The 18,671-nt window shown below is 49.6% G+C and overlaps 7 protein-coding genes across 7 annotated transcripts; 4 read left to right on the top strand and 3 right to left on the bottom strand.

Moving 5' to 3' along the window:
- The first annotated feature begins 26 nt into the window (after positions 1–26).
- F4807DRAFT_405882 (dihydroxyacetone kinase) lies at positions 27–2,554 on the top strand. Its single transcript, XM_047996251.1, has 3 exons — positions 27–1,477; positions 1,543–1,893; positions 1,945–2,554. Exons 1-3 carry the CDS (start codon positions 436–438, stop codon positions 2,442–2,444), a joined length of 1,893 nt encoding a protein of 630 aa, XP_047859618.1. The 5' UTR covers positions 27–435; the 3' UTR covers positions 2,445–2,554.
- Positions 2,555–3,471, bottom strand: F4807DRAFT_405880 (small nuclear ribonucleoprotein Sm D2). Its single transcript, XM_047996250.1, has 4 exons — positions 3,291–3,471; positions 3,198–3,230; positions 2,866–3,123; positions 2,555–2,803 (listed from the first exon to the last, which is right to left on the bottom strand). The coding sequence occupies exons 1-4, from the start codon at positions 3,308–3,310 to the stop codon at positions 2,761–2,763; spliced, it is 354 nt and encodes a 117-aa protein (XP_047859617.1). The 5' UTR covers positions 3,311–3,471; the 3' UTR covers positions 2,555–2,760.
- A 121-nt stretch (positions 3,472–3,592) lies between these two features.
- F4807DRAFT_20572 (ClpP/crotonase) lies at positions 3,593–5,367 on the top strand. Its single transcript, XM_047993855.1, has 2 exons — positions 3,593–3,839; positions 3,895–5,367. Exons 1-2 carry the CDS (start codon positions 3,720–3,722, stop codon positions 5,278–5,280), a joined length of 1,506 nt encoding a protein of 501 aa, XP_047859616.1. The 5' UTR covers positions 3,593–3,719; the 3' UTR covers positions 5,281–5,367.
- Positions 5,368–6,058: 691 nt separating this feature from the next.
- F4807DRAFT_20574 (uncharacterized protein) lies at positions 6,059–10,339 on the top strand. Its single transcript, XM_047993856.1, has 3 exons — positions 6,059–6,560; positions 6,615–9,023; positions 9,077–10,339. The coding sequence occupies exons 1-3, from the start codon at positions 6,461–6,463 to the stop codon at positions 10,204–10,206; spliced, it is 3,639 nt and encodes a 1,212-aa protein (XP_047859615.1). The 5' UTR covers positions 6,059–6,460; the 3' UTR covers positions 10,207–10,339.
- A 1,468-nt stretch (positions 10,340–11,807) lies between these two features.
- On the bottom strand, positions 11,808–12,872 carry F4807DRAFT_405874 (replication factor A protein 3). Its single transcript, XM_047996249.1, has 3 exons — positions 12,384–12,872; positions 12,183–12,285; positions 11,808–12,049 (listed from the first exon to the last, which is right to left on the bottom strand). The coding sequence occupies exons 1-3, from the start codon at positions 12,531–12,533 to the stop codon at positions 11,964–11,966; spliced, it is 339 nt and encodes a 112-aa protein (XP_047859614.1). The 5' UTR covers positions 12,534–12,872; the 3' UTR covers positions 11,808–11,963.
- A 1,912-nt stretch (positions 12,873–14,784) lies between these two features.
- F4807DRAFT_405869 (uncharacterized protein) lies at positions 14,785–16,854 on the top strand. Its single transcript, XM_047996248.1, has one exon. It carries the CDS (start codon positions 15,112–15,114, stop codon positions 16,186–16,188), a length of 1,077 nt encoding a protein of 358 aa, XP_047859613.1. The 5' UTR covers positions 14,785–15,111; the 3' UTR covers positions 16,189–16,854.
- A 225-nt stretch (positions 16,855–17,079) lies between these two features.
- Positions 17,080–18,421, bottom strand: F4807DRAFT_405866 (ribosomal protein L4). The gene is made up of 2 exons (XM_047996247.1): positions 18,261–18,421; positions 17,080–18,210 (listed from the first exon to the last, which is right to left on the bottom strand). The coding sequence occupies exons 1-2, from the start codon at positions 18,342–18,344 to the stop codon at positions 17,329–17,331; spliced, it is 966 nt and encodes a 321-aa protein (XP_047859612.1). The 5' UTR covers positions 18,345–18,421; the 3' UTR covers positions 17,080–17,328.
- Between the last annotated feature and the right edge of the window lie 250 nt (positions 18,422–18,671).

The raw sequence follows: 18,671 nt of genomic DNA, 5'->3' as shown, positions 1-18,671 counted from the left end.
CTCGGCATAATATCTGTACGACAACGGAAATATTCCTACATACCTACACCCTCCACCTACTAATTAGTACTTGCGTTCAGGTAACATATAGCCGTGTTGGTACCCGACGCCGGTTAACTCCAACTCCCAAGCGACATCCTTCCGACGCTCGTCTGGGCGTTTCCCTAAAAAAGGTCGGGGAGATGCCGTATCGATGCCCGACTAAGCCACTCAGTCCGTGAACCCCGCGAAACGACCCCGCGCTTCCCAGGACGGCTTTCCCGATTAGACGGTACATAATTCCTAGGCAAGACTAAGTATATATGGGCAGGCAGGAGCTGGAGGTCCGCATGTCAGGTCGAAACCCATCATACTGACATAATACTAGCCCTTTCCGGTGAAAAGAGGATCGCATGTCTTGTGCGTCCCCTTGCTTCTGTATCTCCAAGTACATATATGGCACCAAGCCCATTGAAACTACTTCGTTCCTTAATAAGAATTCTACATACCTTATTTGTTCTAATCTTGCAAAAAGTGATACCTCCGCAAAGACCCGGACCCGGCTCTAGACCCGAGATGTCTACGAAGCATTTCATCAATGATCCCACCCTCCTGGTGAACTCGGCTCTTCGGAGCCTCACGCTGACTAACCCTTCCGTGGCCCTGGACGCCGACAATAAAATCATCTACAAAAGACCCAGCCATGGACCCTCGCAGGTTTCAATTATTAGCGGTGGTGGCAGCGGACATGAACCGAGCTTCGGTGCCTTTGTTGGTTCCGGCCTGCTCTCCGCTGCGGTGGCCGGCACTATCTTCGCATCGCCCAGCGCGGAGCAGATTCGCAAGGCGATAACTTCGAGGGTGGACACCGACAAGGGTGTCTTAGTAACAGTCATGAACTACACTGGCGACGTTCTTAACTTCGGCATGGCGGTGGAGAAGGCCAAGGCCGCTGATTTAAAAGTTGAAATGGTCGTTGTCGGCGATGACGTCGGCGTCGGGAGGGAAAAAGGGGGGAAGGTGGGCAGGAGAGGAATTGCCGGGACAGTGCTGGTGCACAAAATTTCTGGTGCTCTTGCAGCCCAGGGACGCAGTTTAGAGGAGGTCTACAAGGTAGCCAAACTAACGGCCGCCAATATCGTAAGCGTCGGGGCGAGCCTTGAACACGTTCACGTGCCCGGAAGAGCAGCGGATCCGAAGACAGGCGAGAGCCTCAAAGCCGATGAGGTAGAGGTCGGGATGGGTATCCATAACGAGGCCGGGTCTGGACGGGCAAAGGTTAAGCTCCCGGAGCTTGTGAGCACGATGCTCTCCCAGCTATTAGACCAGAACGACAAGGATAGGGCGTTCCTCAATGTCAATTCTAATGAGGTGGTCCTGCTTGTCAACAACCTTGGAGGTGTCAGCGCACTCGAATTGGGTGGTATCACTACGGAGGTCGTGAACCAGCTAGACTCTTGGGGTATCCAGCCGGTGAGGATTCTGAGTGGAACTTACAGTGAGTATATTCCGCAGTTAGAGATTGTATCTGTGAGCATCGAGGACTAATTGCGACTGCTTTAGTGACGAGTCTAAACGGACTAGGGTTCAGCATCTCGTTACTCAATGTGGTTAACACTGAGATCGGTGGACCGAGTATGATCGAACTACTAGATTACCCTTGCGAAGCTACTGGCTGGTCAGCCCCGATACATAAGACCACTTGGGAAGCAAAGAACACCGCTACTAGAGAAGAAACAACTGGATCTGATCAAACCGTTAAACCCAGTGGCCTGAAGGGTGATGCGAGTGCATTTAACAGTACTTTGGCCTCGGGCTTGCAAGCCGTCATCGCGGCCGAGCCAGATGTGACGAAGTACGATACCGTAGTTGGAGATGGCGATTGCGGAATTGGCTTAAAACGCGGTGCTGAAGGTAAGTCAACGGCTCAGATACCTAGAGTACTCATAAGCTGATTTCTTATAGCTGTCCTTAAGCATCTACAAAAGACGGCTGCAACCGGAGATGTCGTTGTCGACGTTGCTCATATCGTCACCGTAGTCGAAAAGGAGATGGACGGCACTTCGGGAGCGTTGTTCGCCATCTTCCTCAACGCTCTCGTACATGCACTCCGAGTTCTTGCGCCAGGTGACGCTACACCGAAAGTTTGGGCCGGCGCTCTTAAGCAGAGCTGTGAAGCGCTATCAAGATACACACCAGCTAGACCTGGTGATCGCACATTGGTGGATGCCCTATATCCGTTCGTCGATGTCCTTGGGAAGACAGGTGATCTGAAGAAAGCCGCTGAAGCATCTAAGAAAGGCGCCGAAGATACCAAGGGTATGACTCCTAGCTTAGGCCGGGCGGTATATGTTGGCGGCACTGGCTTCGAGCAGGTGCCAGACCCTGGTGCTTGGGGACTGGCGAGTTTCTTCCTTGGACTTGCTGGAATAAAAGCTGAAGATGAAGGTTGGGAAACTATATAATTAGGCCATCACCTACGAGAGCTATGATGAGATAATGAAACGGTGTGGATGTTCAGAACATGTATTCAGATTTTAATAGCATTTGCCTTAATTCATCCCTTGACCACGATTTTATCTGCTCTTCAATCTGATGATTATAAGGTGCTTTATTAAGCTGCCACCTTCGGAATGAGCACAGCACATGGCAAATTGCTGCATTAGCATGCTGTCTCCGAGCCTCACGCCTTTTGTCTTCCTATTTCAGACACCGGATACAGTGAAGGGCATGTCGTATGAGCGAACTAGGGTTATGTAACTAGCTTGCCTTTTCACCCCTCTAGCTAAGTAGAACTAGAATAACTGAATCCCCTCGCAGAAACCTATTAAACATAATATTAGCTTCGACGATGCCTAATCAGAGTGTAGAACGCAAGCAACGTACATTTTGCTAATGAAGCGGTCCTTGTTGACAGGTCTACCCTTCTTGCCGCTGGAAAGTTTCGGGGTCTCGGTCCACATCTCCTTCACATTCTCAAGCACCATGTTGCAATGCCGGTCGAAAGCCTTGACACGCGCCAGCAGCTTGCGGTTGTTGCGGCAGGAGATGAGAACTTGGGTATGCGATCGGACGGCGGTCTGGAGGATGGATAGAGGACCCGCACTGAACTCGTGCTCTTCGAGAAGAGAGATTTCGTACTCCCTGTTTCATATGTATGTTAGAAAAGAAAAGACGAGGGCGGTATATGATGAGTTGGGTTGGATTGGATTGCGTACGTCAATTCGTTGCGAGGCTTCGTGAGAAGCTCCCTAAGAAATAATTGTTAGTTTTGATTTCTATTGAAGAGAGGCATACGATTCTGTACGTACTGAATCTTTGCGTCGGCCATGATGATGGCTGCTGTCGGTTGTTGAATTGAAGAGCGGCTCGTGATAGATTGGCGCAAGGCTGAGAATGCACCGTCACGTCCAATTCAAGAAAACTCCCAAAGTCTTTGGTGCGGCAAGGAAAAAGGAAGATTTGATTGGTTACAAGATTGTTAAACCGCGTTAATAGAATTACGGTCCAGTGATATCCCCCGATAGCCCCACTTCGGGTCAGTGCCGGACTTTTGTGGTCCTGGAAGTAGGTATGTACCTCTGTACTTTTCGTGCCTCTTGTACTTCGGTAAAAGAGGTAAAAAAAATGCCCGCGGCTTTGTCAACTTTTGACGAGGTTAGTCCATCGAAGCTCCTAACCCGACTTCCTCGATGCGTAACATATATCTGAGGTCGCGCATCGAGTCCAAAATAAATTAGATGTCTTTGAGACTCTTCATAAGGAGAGCTGGGTCGGCAGCTTCCACTCCTTGGAGATCCAGCTCGACAATGCCATTAAGAGCCAAGATATTAGATCGCCCAGGTGCGATACGAGCACAAGTATGACCATAAAAGTTCTGTCTTTCCACTTGAATATACTGCTAAGCCTTCAAAGCAAATGTCTACGGAAGCTATAAGTGTTCCCAAGGAGTTAGATACGGATGAACCCCATGATGTCCTTTTCAGCAATTTCTATGGTCTGCGGACCATCGAACTGAACCGGCCGGCCAAGTACAACGCTCTCAATGCCTCTATGATCCGAAAGATTTTCCCACGACTAGTCGAATGGGAGAAATCAGATATGGCGAATGTGATTGTTGTGAAGGGTGCCGGCGACAAGGCGTTTTGCGCGGGAGGCGACGTGGCTGTGCTCGCGAGGCAAAACCAAGAGGGCCCAGAAGGCGTGCAAAAGTCGATAGACTACTTCGCTCTGGAATACCAACTAGACCACTACATTGCGACATACCAGAAGCCGTATATCGCATTCATGGATGGTGTCACTATGGGTGGAGGTGTCGGACTTAGTATCCATGCCCCATTCCGCATTGCTACTGAGAGAACACTCTTCGCCATGCCGGAGACCAATATAGGCTTCTTCCCCGATGTCGGGGCCTCATTCTTCCTACCCAGAATGTCAGGTTTCGTAGGCACATACCTGGCCCTAACGAGCAGTCGCTTACAAGGAGCGAATGTATTCTATTCAGGGATTGCGACACATTACCTACATTCGACGAGTTTACCGAGCTTAGAATCGCGTTTGGCTGAATTGCGATTTAGGGATTATGACAGCATAGAGGACCGCCTAGCTATCATCGAGATGACCATTGAGGAGTATGCTACTGGTCTCCCCCATGACGTCCCCATCCAGCTGCAGGGCGACCTCCGTAAGGCTATTGACCGATGTTTCAGCAAAAACACCGTTGAGGATATCATAGATGCTTTGAAGCAAGAGCAAGGATCTACTAAATCATGGGCAGAGTCGACGCTGGAAACTCTGCATCAGCGATCACCAACCTCAGTTCACGTGGCCCTTAGGCAGATGCAGGAAGGACGCAATTGGTCCATCTCAAAAACCTTCCAAAGGGAGTATAAGATGGCCGCCAAGTTCATGAACTACCCCGACTTCAATGAAGGTGTCACGGCACTATTAATTTCAGAGGATGAACCCAAACCCAAGCCGAAATGGCAACCGGCTAGATTAGAAGACATCGAGCCGGGAAGCAACATTATTGATTCGTTCTTTTCACTCTCCAATAACCTGCCAAGCTTAGAATTAGTGACCGAAAGGGACTATAACCACTACCCCTACCAGGAATTCGGCGTACCTACAGAGGAGGATGTCGAAATGACCGTTAGACATAGCAGGTTGTCTCGTCACGCCATCCGCGAGGAGTTTGTTCGGAAGAAGAAGGGTAGACAGGGCATCAGCACTATCGTGAATGAGATCCTAGCCAGGAAGACCATCGTCAATGATGATGGCAAGGCTGAATGGATTGACTGATAGAACATCATGCTGTGGTGCATGGGGTCTTCATGTATATTATCATCAGTCGCCGCCGGCTAGATGCAAATACCTAGCGGGATCACGGTGCTGAGAATGTACAAAAATCAATTCATAGAAATGGAATCAAGGCCGGCATGGTATCTGTCCAGCACTGAGTGGTTAGAGTGAACCCTACCTACGAGCACCCCTAAATATATACTTCAGTACTTCTCCAATCTTGTTGGAAGCCGGGATATATGTACATATCCATCTTCTATCATCTGAGTCATAATTAAATCGTAAAAAATGTGGGGTTATACCGGAATATTGGCGGGGTATAAATATCACCATGGCTTCCCCCTCATTAAAAACGAAAACGAAATTTAATGTCATTTTCTATTTCGTTTGAAGAGGAATACCGGACTGTCGGAGGTGTGTCTGCCTTCAAGTTCCAACGTTGGATCTGATAGGCGCTAGTGCGTCTTTTAAACTCGGTAAAATTGGTCTGTGCACACGGCCCCATGTCCAACGGCGGTCAGTAAGATAGGTGGTCCTAGCACTCAAGTCCAGCAGTGTTCCAGCCACCGGGATGTGACGTCTAACCTGCAGAAAGCACGGCACGTCTTCCAAAACGCGCCTGGTAAAAAAAGCTATTAGCGCGACTCTCTCCAACCACTGCTTAACGCGTTGGCGTTACCAGATACCTATTAGGTACTTTATCTCCCTTAATAATTTGTTCCACCTAACTTGTACTTTGTACTTTGAACCATCAATTCTCGACACCCTCACTTCTACTTTCTACTTCGTACATCTTCAATCACTCGTTCTTCAGTTCACAAACCGTTCTCAATCCAACATAGTCAATTGGAATCGAAGACGTTTACTGCCTGATTACCGAACCTTCTGGAGTTATTATTTACGAGAATTCTCTCGTTGAATATTTTCCTCGTCCTTCAACCTAGTATCTTGAACACCGCGTTCGCGTCCCTTGCGACGAATTATAAACACGCATTTCTTCACCTCTCACCTCCTGTTATTAGGAATCGCGCGGATCGACCTTGCCGTCTTGGTTGCTAAGTGTCTTTCCAACACAATCTATTCCTTCAATTGACGCCGTTGTATTCATTATTTCTCACCGTTTTGTCCTCATTCGAAGCTCTTCCCGTTGGGCAAGGCGAAAGCCTTCTAGCTTCACGCGATGGACTTGAATACCCACCACCTTGGTGGATGGGAGACGACGTCACAGAATATACCACAAAGTGCCGATGATGCTGGGCTTCATGTGAAGCTTATGGGACGTAAGTATCCTAGATCCCTCACAACTTGTCTCCAGTACTCACAATACTATTTAGTCAAAGTCCAGTATACATTCGACACCGACTCCCAAGAGCGCTGTCTTGCTCGATGGCCAGAGTTACTTTATGTTAGGACGTACCCTATAGACGACCAGACGAGAATTGGAATCGTCGAACTGAAGACTTGCCTACAGGCAATTACCCAATGTAGCCCTGAGCTACTTAGCGACAATGAGAAGGATTATACGGTATATGTCTATGACTATTCAGAGCCCGATATCCCTTTGGTCGGGCAAGGCATGCTTAGCTGGGCTTTCGGCCAAGAACCCAACTCGAATCAGGTTCCCAGTCTCGTCACCGGACGAATCTCGAGGAACCCGCTCGCGATCGTATCCAATGGAATTAGAGATACGTTAGAGGTTAAGTTCAAGCTGACTCTTGTTGCGAAACCAACAAGAGCAAATACCTCCCAACTTCAGCGAATTAATTCCGAAACTTCTTTAATTCGCCGGACCGCCACCCCAACTCCTTCGGAGACTTCAGAGTGGCATTCCTTCAGTCAATACAACATGAATCCGAATCAGCCTTCGGATGCGCCAGTTGGGATTACCTCTATGGCTACCGCACCGATTCAACCTAGCCAGCCAAATCATCAGGCTAGGCCGAGCAGCCAAGGCCTACTGCCAATGTCCGAGCGCCGCACCGCTTCGATTGAGCCGAATCCAAGAGAACATAGTCGATCCTTTGCAATGGGAATTCCTGATGCGCCAGTGATAGCGCCAGCCCCCGTCAAGGGTGGTAAAGCTCCATCGCGTCCCGCTTCTAGGGCATCGAGCAAGCCTCCCTCAGGAAGACCTAGAGGACGACCGCGCAAGAAGCCGCTCCAAACCGAAGGCAGTACTTCCGGCATCGAGGATGCTACTGACGCCGATGACGGCCCACCGCGAAGCAAGAAAAGAGCTACGACGACAAGGGTCGAACGTAACAACACCGCTACATTCAGCGCTATGCCAGATTCGCTTCGGGTTGCCGCCAGCACAGCAGGATCTATTCGGAATATCCGACCAGTCTCCATCGCGGGTGACGCACGTGCAGGCAATCATGTCCAAGAAGCCCCCAGAGCGCCGACCCCTGTCCCTAGATCTCGTTTTCCTAACCTCCCGCAAGCACGACCCACGGCGTCGAGTAGTCTAAGACGTGAATCGATTCCAGGCACAGGGATGGATATGTTTGCAATGGCATGTGGTCAAAATGCACGATCTCCTACCGAATCTGCTGGGGTTTCGCCAAGTCAGATGTATTCCGACGAAGCCAGTCCGGCTGACATAGGGTCGTCGCCGCCGGTTCCGCGGTCATCATTGTTTAGTACCCGATCCAGTCCAGCGCCCTCAAGCCCGATCTTGCCTCCTATGCCATCGGCGAGAGCACAGCCCGATTCGGGCTTCATGAGTGGAGGGCTCGACAGTCGAGTAGACGAGGATACTGCTAATAGGGCAGCTGCTGACATGCTGCTAAAGGTTCCTATGATGGCGAAACCGAAGGCTCGTCGAAGCCGTGCAAAGAAGACGCCAGCCATGGGTCAAAGTGACCTTGTTATTCATACAGAGACGCCTGGACCGCCCGAGCTACTTCCTCAAAAATCGCTCTACAACCCACCCCATCTAATTCGGAAGAACAGCGAGACTGCTAAAACTCCGTTGGCTGCTAGACCTACTTTACCGGCTTTCCCCGAAGAACCATCAGAACGAACAGAGTCAGAGATGGTGGAGAAGCAGTCCGTGGAAAAGGCCGCACCTACAGAGGAAGATACTGCGCAAGAGAATGTGGCGAATCTTGAAACAACGACACCGATGGATTTGGCAGACGATCAGAGCCAGCAGCAGCCCGAGTCTTTCGACTATGATGGACAGCGTTCTGGAATGCCTGCTGTCGTAGCGTCTGGTAATGGCGTGCCGCCGACTATGGAGCCAGTTACGACCGCGGCCAATCTCATGGATCGGCCGACCGGTACAGAATCTAGTCGTGTTACACCAGTCGAACCAGAGCTCCCGATGGTGCCTGCTAGCGATCCAGTTCGACCCCAGTCTATGTTAACGATGCCTCTCTCAGAGCCGGCTCACCCCCAAACCGACGCTATGGATCCTGCAGATGGAAAGTCGAACAAGAACGTGGTGAAGAGACTGACAATCAAGCAGAAGCTAGAGGAAGCCATAGCTAAGGGTCAGCTTCCTTCATTTTGCAACAATTGCGGAGCTATTCAGACACCTACTTGGCGAAAAATCTGGAAGCAAGTGCAGGCCGGAGTGCCAGCATACCACGAGTATTCGGAGAAGCCTGGCTGTGTTACCGCGATCACCATTCTCTCTCGAGATGCTTCTGACCATCCGACTTCGTATGAGATTATCAAGAAATCTTTGGGTCCGACTGATAAGAAGAGTGCATGGACCGAGGTGCTTCTTTGCAATCGTAAGTCATATAACATCAGTTTATACGGAAATTGGACGACTAACTATTCGTAGCATGCGGAATCTGGTTTAGCAAATTTAAGCAGCATAGACCAGCGGACAAGTGGGAGAAGGACAGCGAACGCCTATCACAGACTCGTAAGAAGAGACCGAATGGTGGTGGCCAGTCCCGCTCTAAGAAAGCTCGGACGAAGAGTGATACTCAGACAAATCTGACTTCTGAGGCTTGTTTGCCTACGGATCCTCTTGGCCCATTGGATGGTCCTACACCTCTAGAAGACATGGCTATGGTACCAGCCAGTCAAGCACAGCACCAGGGAGAGAAGGCCGAGGAAACGAACCGACAGGGTTCAACACATTCTAGAGCATCTAGTCATTCCCGAGGAAGCGGTACCTTCAATAGCCCCATCGCTGTAGATGATGATCTGGGAGCCACCCGTCGAGTGCTTTTCCCATCTCCACGAAAGGAAGGTGAACAGAGAGTTCTAGGTGAAGTTGCCGTCAATATCGTGCAGACTTCCCCGGAATCTCTCGGTACTAAGGGTGAAAGCGGCATAGAGAAGGAGAATAACTTGGAGGCAGAACTGAGAGAAATCTTCACTGAAAAAGAGTATGCCGACATATTTGGTACTCCACCTCGACCCTCCACGCCGCCGCCCAATGCCAACAGTGGTGGTCCCTTCAAGACCCCGACTCGCGCTACGCCGGGCCATCGACCGGTCACTAGGAGTGTCACCAGGTCTATGCGCTCTGTGGGGTCGCCTAGCCAGATGCTAATGATTAGAGAGCAAACCCCTACTCGAACTCCTCGTTCTGGTGTGGCTAAGCGCCACTCGCCGGGCGACTTAATGCCTTCTCATTTATTTGAATTCGAACAAATCGAACAAATCGAACTATTCGACACGCCTTTGTCGGCGGACTTTGACCATTACTCGGATGATGATCAGGACCTGCCGAATCGTGGCTACCAAACAGAACTGGATGCGATTTTCATGTCGCAGCCCATGAATTTCGATCCCCTGTTCGGCCCAATTGGTGGCGGTCCTCCTCCGCCTCCCAAACCGCGCAAACTCTTTCCTCACAAGAGCGACGAGGAGAATCGACGGATCGCGACCTATTTCGCCATGATGGAAGCAGGCAGTATTGACATCCCTGATGTGGAGAAGGGAAAGCCTGCGGACTAAGTCTACACGCACATTTCGAGCTTTGCGCTAGTCCATACGATTGGGTGGTACGATGGCGCCTATTGGTGGTGTCTTTGGGAGTTGCATCGCGCATTTTGAGTTTTTTTCTACGCATTTTTCCTAGGTTTTTCACCCTCCGTTCGGAGGCAGGGCTCACCGGAGCATACGAGATACCCCCCGTGGCAAAGATCATGTAATCTTTTTTTTCTTTTTCTTTTGCAGGGCGTTTTGAGAGAAAGAGAAAGAAAAGTCCCTTACGGGCAAAGTTATAGCATGGCGGGGCGTGGCATGGAACGACTTTTACGGTGTCCTGGACGAGAATCATGTTGCTGTTGCTGTTGTCGACGAAAGGGGCGTTGATGCCTTTGTGTACATACATGGCGGAGCCTGTCGACGTTACGAGTGTTTGTATGACCCAGAGAGCAAAACGTTACGCATGAATTTGCAACGATTGCTCCGGTGTGGGGAGGAGATGTGCTGTGGTCTGTTTTAGAGATAGCTCTGCACAATCTGAATAACCACACGGTTGATAATGAACTTTTGACTGCCTACTTATGATTTAGATGTGACTTGCTGTGATATAGAGATGGTGTTCGTGCTCATTGGTATAAATGCTTGCTATCTTGAGAAGCGTAGTATTACGTTGAAGTCTTGGTATGGCAATGGTTGACTCGAGGAATAGGGGTAAGGTAGAGAAGCCGAGTCACTCTTAACAGAAGCAAGACAGGTTCATATCACTGTTATTTGAACATAGGCATAACATTTTAAACGGATCTAAACATAACCATCATAATTCCCTGTCTTTAGTCTTAAGTATCATAGTAGTCTAGGTAATTTACTTATCTATCCTCATACACCTCCACCTCAACCACCTCCCTTCTCGCGATCCGCCAGCGGCCCTCCTCGTCCAAGGCAAAAGTGACGACACGGGAGCCCGATTCGTCGCCGAAGCCCTCGAGGATCATGTCCAGCAGCTCGTCCGCGTGCTTCTCGGCCTCCCGGCGCCGGCGGATCTCGGCGGCGCTCACCAGGTTCCCGGACTTGGTGCGGTAGAGGCGGCCGCGCGGGCGGGACGAGGTCCACGGCAAGGAGAAGGGGAGGGAGAAGGGTAGGGAGGGAAGGTATGATGATGGTTCTGGTGAGGCCAAGGTTGGGGGTTCGGCTAAGACGCGAGGAGGTGGGGTTGGGGGATGCTGGATATTGGGGCTGGGCTTGTTAGAGGGTGCTGGCGATGGTGAGGGTCGTCGGTCAAGGGTTGGTTGAAATCGAGGGGGTGGGCTGCTCTTCCGCCGCCGTCGTTGGTGGCTAGTGGTGGCTTCTTCTATGAATTCTGTGTATGTCGTATATCGAGCGTCTTGGGTGCCTTGAGTGTTGTACTGGGTTGGTTGCGTACTGTACTGAGTCGGTTGGGTGGTGAATTGGGTTGGCTGGGTACTATAAACATTAGATTGCTGGGTATTGAACTGAGAGGACCGCGGCCTCTCTTGGATGGATAGTTGCGAGAGCTGGTTTGTGGGCGGAGTGATCACTCGAGACGACGAAGAACTCGCGACGGAAGCAGTAGAAATAGGAGAAACAGCAAAATTAGCATCATGGGTTGGTTCAGCAACAGTTATTATTTTTTGTTTTTGTTGATGTCGAGTTTGTGCTATAGATTGAGGCTGAGGTTGTGATTGATGAGATGAATATTGCTGCTGCTGTTTATGCTGCTGCGAGCCAGCCGGCCATCCCAGAGACACGCGTCCGTGTGCAAATCGTCAGTTCATCCCACCCTGATCGGAGTATACGAAGATCTCCTTGAATTGATGTGTAACATCAACGACGTTTTGGCATAATTGGAAATCTACAAGGCAGGTTAGATATGAACGAACTTAGAGTATCAAATGGGATATGGCCCAAATTAGAAAATGTTGTCTCGTATAAGGGAGATACAATAGACCCCCCATGTTGAGATGAAAAAAAACCGGGATACATACCAACATTATTGCCAAGATCTATAGCGTTCAACACCTTGATGGACAGGTCTGGGTTCACCTTTCCAATAATCTGAGCTCCATTTCCAACCATGAGGTGACAATCCTACTCAATGATATAATCGTTAGCTCAGGCTCTACGGGTTATCAGGAACAGGGGGTTTGAGCGGCCAAAACTACTAGCCAAGACAATGATTCACTCACTCTATTGAGGTTGGCTTGAACTTGGCCATCAGCCTCAAGGAAGGCCGTGTCGCCGCGGAGTTGGACTACCTTGCCCACGATGATGACGTTCTGGCCAACATAGGAATCCATTAGGCTGGCAGAAATGCGGGGTGTCGAGGTAGACTCCATTTTTACACCTGAAAATGGAACCGCTACAAATTTGGATAGGTTTGATCCTAAGACTCGAAATTCATGAAAAGGTTGAGGAGTTTTTTTAACGTTTTTAGTATCATTGGGATACTAGAGTAACGAATAGAGTTTGTGTGAAGACCGTTGAACTAAGTGAGAAGAGATGGTGGAAGGCGCGACGCGTTAAAACGGGGCTATTTTTCAAGGTGGGGCTTTCCAGCTGAGCTTCAAGGTTTAATTGACCTAAAAACGGTAAGGAAGGAAGCAAGGAGCCGCAACCGCAATGTGAGCAGTCACCTCTTTCAAACAACCACTGGAAAAACATTCGGCCTTTACATTAAGAAACGGTTAGTAAATATGCACTCAGCTAAATATTGGCCGTACAAATCTAGACGTAGATCTAGGATGGATCGGATCGACTTCTAACTAGAGACATCGTCTCCGTCGTCATACGGTTACACGACAGTAGTCTAACTCGAAAGCCCGGTTGGGCTGAGCGCAACCTAGATGTTTCCTCAGCTAATAAGACACTCCGGAAAGCGGTTATCGTTGTCCGGGAGATACTAATTGGCTGGCTGAAATTTCTTCCCTCAAATCCTTAGAATCTGTATCTTTTCATTGAAGTGTGGAGGCCAACACATGTAACTTGTGATGTGCGACTAGCTACATATGTCATACCGAGAGCTCAGGTGTCATATGTGGAAGAGAGTGCCAACCTGCCGGAGCCGAAAGTGCGGACGGGAATACTTAATTCGAACTAAGGTTTGATTTTACGGGGCATCCCGCTAATATCTAATAGCTAAGGAGGACCGCATCCTTACCATTGCCTGGTAGAATGGACCTAACGTCCCAGCGCCACCAGATAATTCCGTCATGTTTCACAATGTTCGCTCTTCTGCGGAAAAACGAAAGTTAGGGCAACACCAGTTCAGTCGAGTCCAGATTTCAAGGGGTGGCGGTAAGAAGGGTTCAGGGCTTAGAAAAGGAAGCTATGACAATATCAACTCACTTCCCTAGTGCCTTCTCGTGACGTTGGCCATCGCCATGATAGATGATAGAGATATATCTCTCGTGCGGCAGCGGCTCCGCAGAATCTTAGGGAATATAGTATATTGATTCCATCGTTCGAATAGGCCTTTTCACGCCGTAACTGCTCGTTGATGTACTCTAACGGAGCGATCAACGTTGGGGTATCGGCCAGACCTTCTAGTCAGCAAACCTAGATTTACGCACTTGGATATCACCCTTGCCCGAGCAGACGAGCTCCGGATGAATACTCCCGGCTTTATATGTACCCAGCCTCTCGGTGAACGTGGTAGCCCTATGCTCGTATTTACTGATCGGTATCAATGGTATCCGGTCCATGTTCCTAACCTCGATTCCAGGCTCGTGGTATATCTAGACTGATGCGGCACATTAGCTAAGATAATAGTATTGTACATTTTATTATATTTCCAGTCTCTTCAATATCTACACAGTAACTAGTATCCAAGCTTAGTTGCCAAAAGAAAGTGTGGCCTCGTCGCTGTTGGGAAGATTGACGCCCTTCTAGATTCCCGGGAATAGCAAATACGATGAATTCCACTTATATCAAGAAGTTGTGATTTGTGATATCCTAGTATCCGGTTATTTAGACTTCTGTCAATGCCGGAAGAAAGCCTAACACAAAAGATGCCTGGGAGTCGTCCCTGCCTCTTCGTCCGATTTTAACTTCGAATCACGGCTGCTTGGTACGGCTATGCGTGCCGAGTATCGCTCAAATGTTTTTACTAATAAGCCAGCCACTTCTAATGGTCCAAGAACTATAATCAAAACAGTACAGTATACTGATCTGATCTAATTTTCACTCGCGCTTTTTTGATCAAGGAATGATAGGTTCCGAAGGTAGCTACTCCAACCGAAGAATCCTCGTAAAAAATGAATACACATCAATCTAATGTGGTTGAAGAAGAGAAATATATATAAGATGCAAGGAGGGCAGAGAAAGGAAATTCCATCTGACAATGGGATGAAAATTCGACCGGTGGTGTTACCCATGTTCGTATTGCTACGAAAGGAAAGGGTTTGAGTTTAAAAGCTTGAGCGGATTTCGTTAGCCAATGAACCACCTCCTTATTACATACCACATGAAAGCAACAGCTTCCAAGACCCACGACTCAACCTGAAGGAGGCATTGGCAAATACATATGTACCTTCCCGGTCCGCTAGTGTCTCCTTCCCGAGCTTGCCTGTATTTAGCTTTTCTCTCCGCAGCAAACTTTGAATTATCAATCCACGAGTGTCTGCCTATCGTGATACGTTAGTTTGGGATTAAGGTTGCTTGTGACGCTTTGGATGGGGCAACAAAACGGCGCGCTTAAGCTATCCTTGACTCGCGTAAGCTAGGGATTGTACCTTTAACCTTCACACTCAAGTGGTCGGGCTGTCCTTGATAACCTCCGTTGCTGGTAATCCAAAGGCAACAGAAATCCATTAAACTCTTGCTACGCTGCTGACACTTTACTTATTTCGCTCGTCTGTTGAGTCCTTGATCGATATCGCTAAAGGCCAAGGGCCGTACAAAAGTTCCACAGCAGGTATGGATGAACCGGCGAACTTCTTTAGTAGAGACATCCAGGATGACGGGAATGGCGGGAATCAGTCATTTGATAGCCGTTATATGAAGGATTCGAACAGCTATTACCAAAATGCTTCACCTGATACTAATCTAGACCATTCCTCCATTCATCCACTGTCCGACCACACTCATCGATTCAACAACTTCTCAATGGATTCAATTTACGTTCAGCCCTCGAGGAAATGTTCAAACCGCCGTACCAAGCCACAGGCAACAATACAGCAGTTCAACCCGGCCAGCTCCGAATCCCCCGGCTTATCTAGCGGATCGTCGGACACGCCGGAGTCTCACTCATCGCAACACACTGTAACGCCTGAAAACGGGTCTGGTGCGCATAGCTTTCTGGCCCCGGAATCCCCTCCTTCTAAAAAGAGGAAACACCGAAGCAAGAAAGATATGGAACAAGGAACCGAAGCGGCCAAACGAAACCGGTTCTTAGAGAAGAATCGAGTTGCGGCAACCAAGTGCCGTCAAAAGAAAAAGGAATGGGTATCGGACCTAGAAGAGACAAGATTTGGTTTAGAAAGCCAAAACAACCACCTTCAGATGGAATACAGCAGCCTGAGGAACGAAATTACACAGATAAAGTCACAACTCATGGAGCATGCCGGTTGTAACGACCCCAATATCGATAAGTGGATCGAGAATGAGGCAAAGAGATTTGTGGTGGGAGCAGGCGAACGGTACGATCATATGTTGGCCAACTTGGGCCACGCCCCTGGATTGACTAATCGGCAAGAAAGCTTCTCTTCAGCTTCAGGATACCCAGGCGTTCCGGATTCGGAACTTATTAGCCCAGTGGCTTCATCACACAGAGGAAGTATATCATTTCCTCCCGGGACCATGATGCCGAACTCACCTGGTTTATGCCGTCCAGACCTAACGCCAAGTATGCCAGAAGGTATGGCTTCTATCCCAGCTGAAGAGTCATATTCAACAGGTCATTTGCCTAATTCAATGTCTGAAGACATTGCCGGGTTTGATGGCGTATCGATGGGAAACGAAGCGTTCCAGAGCTCGGCAATCCCCGAATGTTGACAACGATTCACGGCTCAAAGAGAATAAGCTTGTGCCGTGGTACGACATACGCTGTGCTCATGTATCAGAATACCCAGTGAGCTTCTTACGTCCGCCACTTATTCTCATTGGCGTCTGGAACCCTCGATTGGCACGTGCGCCAGTGCGTGTCAAACAGCAACATCGAACGGTGATCTAGTAGAAGGACTGTTATGCATTTTCAGCATGAATGATTTTCTGGGCCATCTCTAAGTGAGTGTTCATATGGTAGGAGTTATTTACGAAACAGGGCGCTTATATGCGAATTTCCGTGGGAACTCGGGTTGCGTAATGAGGGATGTTTATCTAAGACCCAATCTCATTACACTCGGAAGTGCGGAAGGCATTCAGGCTCAAGGTTAATTAAATGGGGTAAGGATGGGCTCTTCTAGTAATGTGTCGTGTCGATATCAATCGAGTCGGATGGGGAAAAATAACGACGGAATGAGACTACGATCGATTCGGAACGCCCTCGTCGCCGCGAGTGCCGGATAGGGCCGGCTGCTCGTATCTTAGCACTAATACGTATTGGCTTTGTTACGAAACGGCGTTGAGCTAGGTAACTCCAACATGGGAGAAATAACATGGATGCCGAGCAGAATACATTGATTTCGACTTTGAATTAAATTTATCAAGAGTATCGATATCTCCTAATATGACGTGATGATGTCCAATTCGTAGGAAGCGTGTCGTATTCTACCTGTAGTCTTCGGATTACGGCCGTGTTAGTTGGGGTAACCCGGAAGATTGTCATCGCTGCGGCCGAGTTGGCTTCAATACGGGTCGAACATTTGAACTGGAGCAAATACCCCTTTACTTGAACTAATGCTAAACCTGATATAAGATCAGCGATCTCGTCGGTTTCAATTCCCATGGATAACTAATAGTACATGCATCAATAGTCAGAACATATGTAGTTCTGGAGCTATATTACTTCATCAGTTCGATAGAACCTGTCCGTTGGTTGTAAATTTCTTAGCGTACGGTTCATGTTTGTTCACTAAGTTTACCTTGGTTATGTAGGTAGGTAGTTACAGACGCCCTGCAAAGCCTTCGTATAATGTACAGCCAGATACACAGGCGCAGTAGTGTTCTTAAATGTCCGAGAATAGATATTCATGTCTATTCTACCAACACCATACCACTCTCCGGCGTCCTCGGTGCCGCAGTCCCCACGAAAACCTTCGTGACGAGATCGCTCTGATGCGACTCAATCATCTCCTTCAGCGCCTCCCTCTCTACGACCAGCCGCCCCGTCTCTAGCAGGTCCTTGACATCCACATCCGTGACGTCGAGCGCGCGGCCCCAATTCGGCACCTCGGCCATGGCCTGGAACAAGTTCTCGCGCTCGGTGGTGGTGATGAAGGTGCTCCTGCCGGCGCGGCGGCCCCAGTCGTTGGCGTCGAGCACCTGGCGCACCCACTTGACGCGGAAGTCGCGGCCGAGCTCGTCGTCGAGCGCGTTGGCCTCGACGAGCGCCGCGTACTCGTCCGGGAAGGGCAGCTCGACGCCGTCGGCGCACACGACGAGCTCGCCGCGCCGGTACCGGTAGCTCAGCGCCGTTCGCCACGCCAGGTCGTACACCTTGCGCGTGATCCGCGTCCCGAAGTCGCGCGGCTTCGGCCCGAACGTTTTCCCGCCGCCCTTCATCAGAGGCGACTGCCGCGACCCGCGCCGCGCCCTGCCCGTGCCTTTCTGCGGTCCTATCTTCCGGTGCGAGCCCGCTACCTCCCACCGGTTTTTGCTTGATGCGGTACCCTGCCGCGCGTTGTCGCCCTCGTAGACTACGGCTAGATGTAGGATGTCGCGCCGTAGCGGCACGTGCAGGTGCTTCGCGGACCAGGACTCGAGGCGCGCGGGCTCGAAGGAGGGGAAGTTGAAGATGGTGAGGGGCACGGTGGTTACTGGCTTATAGCTGGAGTCTGGGTCTACCGTGGCGGTGATCTTAGGTAGAGGGACCTCGGTCGCCATTGTTCTTGTGAATGTCGATGATGGTATTCGATGCTGTGTTCGTTAGACTATAGTCGTGGCTACTCGTTGGAGGGGTGGCATACTGAGACGGCTTCCCGGCATGTCTGTGAAGATATGCTTAAGCTCCTTAAAGCCTCGTTGAGGCCTCTCATGCCTTTACTCGCCATTTCGACGACACCCAATGACCGTACTTAGACAAATTCGAATTGTAGGTGTGCTTGCCGGCGCTGGTGTTAAGTTGTTGGTGAAGTCAATTGAACCCCAGAAAAATTATCGAAGATGCGGGTGATGATACGTAGGTACATCATATCGATAGGTAGGGCAGGATCCATCGGCCAATCAAATATTGCGAATTCCATGTTTCTAGTGGGGCACAAATGGAGCTTCAAAAAAGTTCCGGATTTTCGTTTCTCTAATTCAATAATCAACCACTATATCGCCTCGACACACACCCCGCCATGTCGAGCTGTCAGAGGGTCACGAGACCCCTCGTG

This window comes from Annulohypoxylon truncatum (genome assembly GCF_022578515.1).
Source record: "Annulohypoxylon truncatum strain CBS 140777 unplaced genomic scaffold F4807scaffold_1, whole genome shotgun sequence".
Lineage (NCBI taxonomy): Eukaryota > Fungi > Ascomycota > Sordariomycetes > Xylariales > Hypoxylaceae > Annulohypoxylon > Annulohypoxylon truncatum.
The sequence above is the reverse complement of the archived record's forward strand: the minus strand, read 5'-3'. Positions and strand labels throughout refer to the sequence as shown.

Bases quoted from the DNA above. Each gene is read 5' to 3' on its own strand.
- F4807DRAFT_20574 (XM_047993856.1), top strand. From the start codon at position 6,461: ATGGACTTGAATACCCACCACCTTGGTGGATGGGAGACGACGTCACAG. The intron at 6,561-6,614 runs GTAAGTATCCTA...AATACTATTTAG, and splicing joins TCATGTGAAGCTTATGGGAC to TCAAAGTCCAGTATACATTC. The intron at 9,024-9,076 runs GTAAGTCATATA...AACTATTCGTAG, and splicing joins CGAGGTGCTTCTTTGCAATC to CATGCGGAATCTGGTTTAGC.
- F4807DRAFT_405874 (XM_047996249.1), bottom strand. From the start codon at position 12,533: ATGGAGTCTACCTCGACACCCCGCATTTCTGCCAGCCTAATGGATTCC. The intron at 12,286-12,383 runs GTGAGTGAATCA...ATCATTGAGTAG, and splicing joins TTCAAGCCAACCTCAATAGA to GATTGTCACCTCATGGTTGG. The intron at 12,050-12,182 runs GTATGTATCCCG...CCTGCCTTGTAG, and splicing joins AGATCTTGGCAATAATGTTG to ATTTCCAATTATGCCAAAAC.
- F4807DRAFT_405866 (XM_047996247.1), bottom strand. From the start codon at position 18,344: ATGGCGAGTAAAGGCATGAGAGGCCTCAACGAGGCTTTAAGGAGCTTA. The intron at 18,211-18,260 runs GTATGCCACCCC...TAACGAACACAG, and splicing joins CATGCCGGGAAGCCGTCTCA to CATCGAATACCATCATCGAC.
- F4807DRAFT_405880 (XM_047996250.1), bottom strand. From the start codon at position 3,310: ATGGCCGACGCAAAGATTCA. The intron at 3,124-3,197 runs GTACGCAATCCA...CATATGAAACAG, and splicing joins AAGCCTCGCAACGAATTGAC to GGAGTACGAAATCTCTCTTC. The intron at 2,804-2,865 runs GTACGTTGCTTG...TATGTTTAATAG, and splicing joins GACCGCTTCATTAGCAAAAT to GTTTCTGCGAGGGGATTCAG.
- F4807DRAFT_20572 (XM_047993855.1), top strand. From the start codon at position 3,720: ATGTCTTTGAGACTCTTCATAAGGAGAGCTGGGTCGGCAGCTTCCACT. The intron at 3,840-3,894 runs GTATGACCATAA...AAGCCTTCAAAG, and splicing joins CAGGTGCGATACGAGCACAA to CAAATGTCTACGGAAGCTAT.
- F4807DRAFT_405882 (XM_047996251.1), top strand. From the start codon at position 436: ATGGCACCAAGCCCATTGAAACTACTTCGTTCCTTAATAAGAATTCTA. The intron at 1,478-1,542 runs GTGAGTATATTC...CGACTGCTTTAG, and splicing joins GATTCTGAGTGGAACTTACA to TGACGAGTCTAAACGGACTA. The intron at 1,894-1,944 runs GTAAGTCAACGG...GATTTCTTATAG, and splicing joins CTTAAAACGCGGTGCTGAAG to CTGTCCTTAAGCATCTACAA.
- F4807DRAFT_405869 (XM_047996248.1), top strand. From the start codon at position 15,112: ATGGATGAACCGGCGAACTTCTTTAGTAGAGACATCCAGGATGACGGG.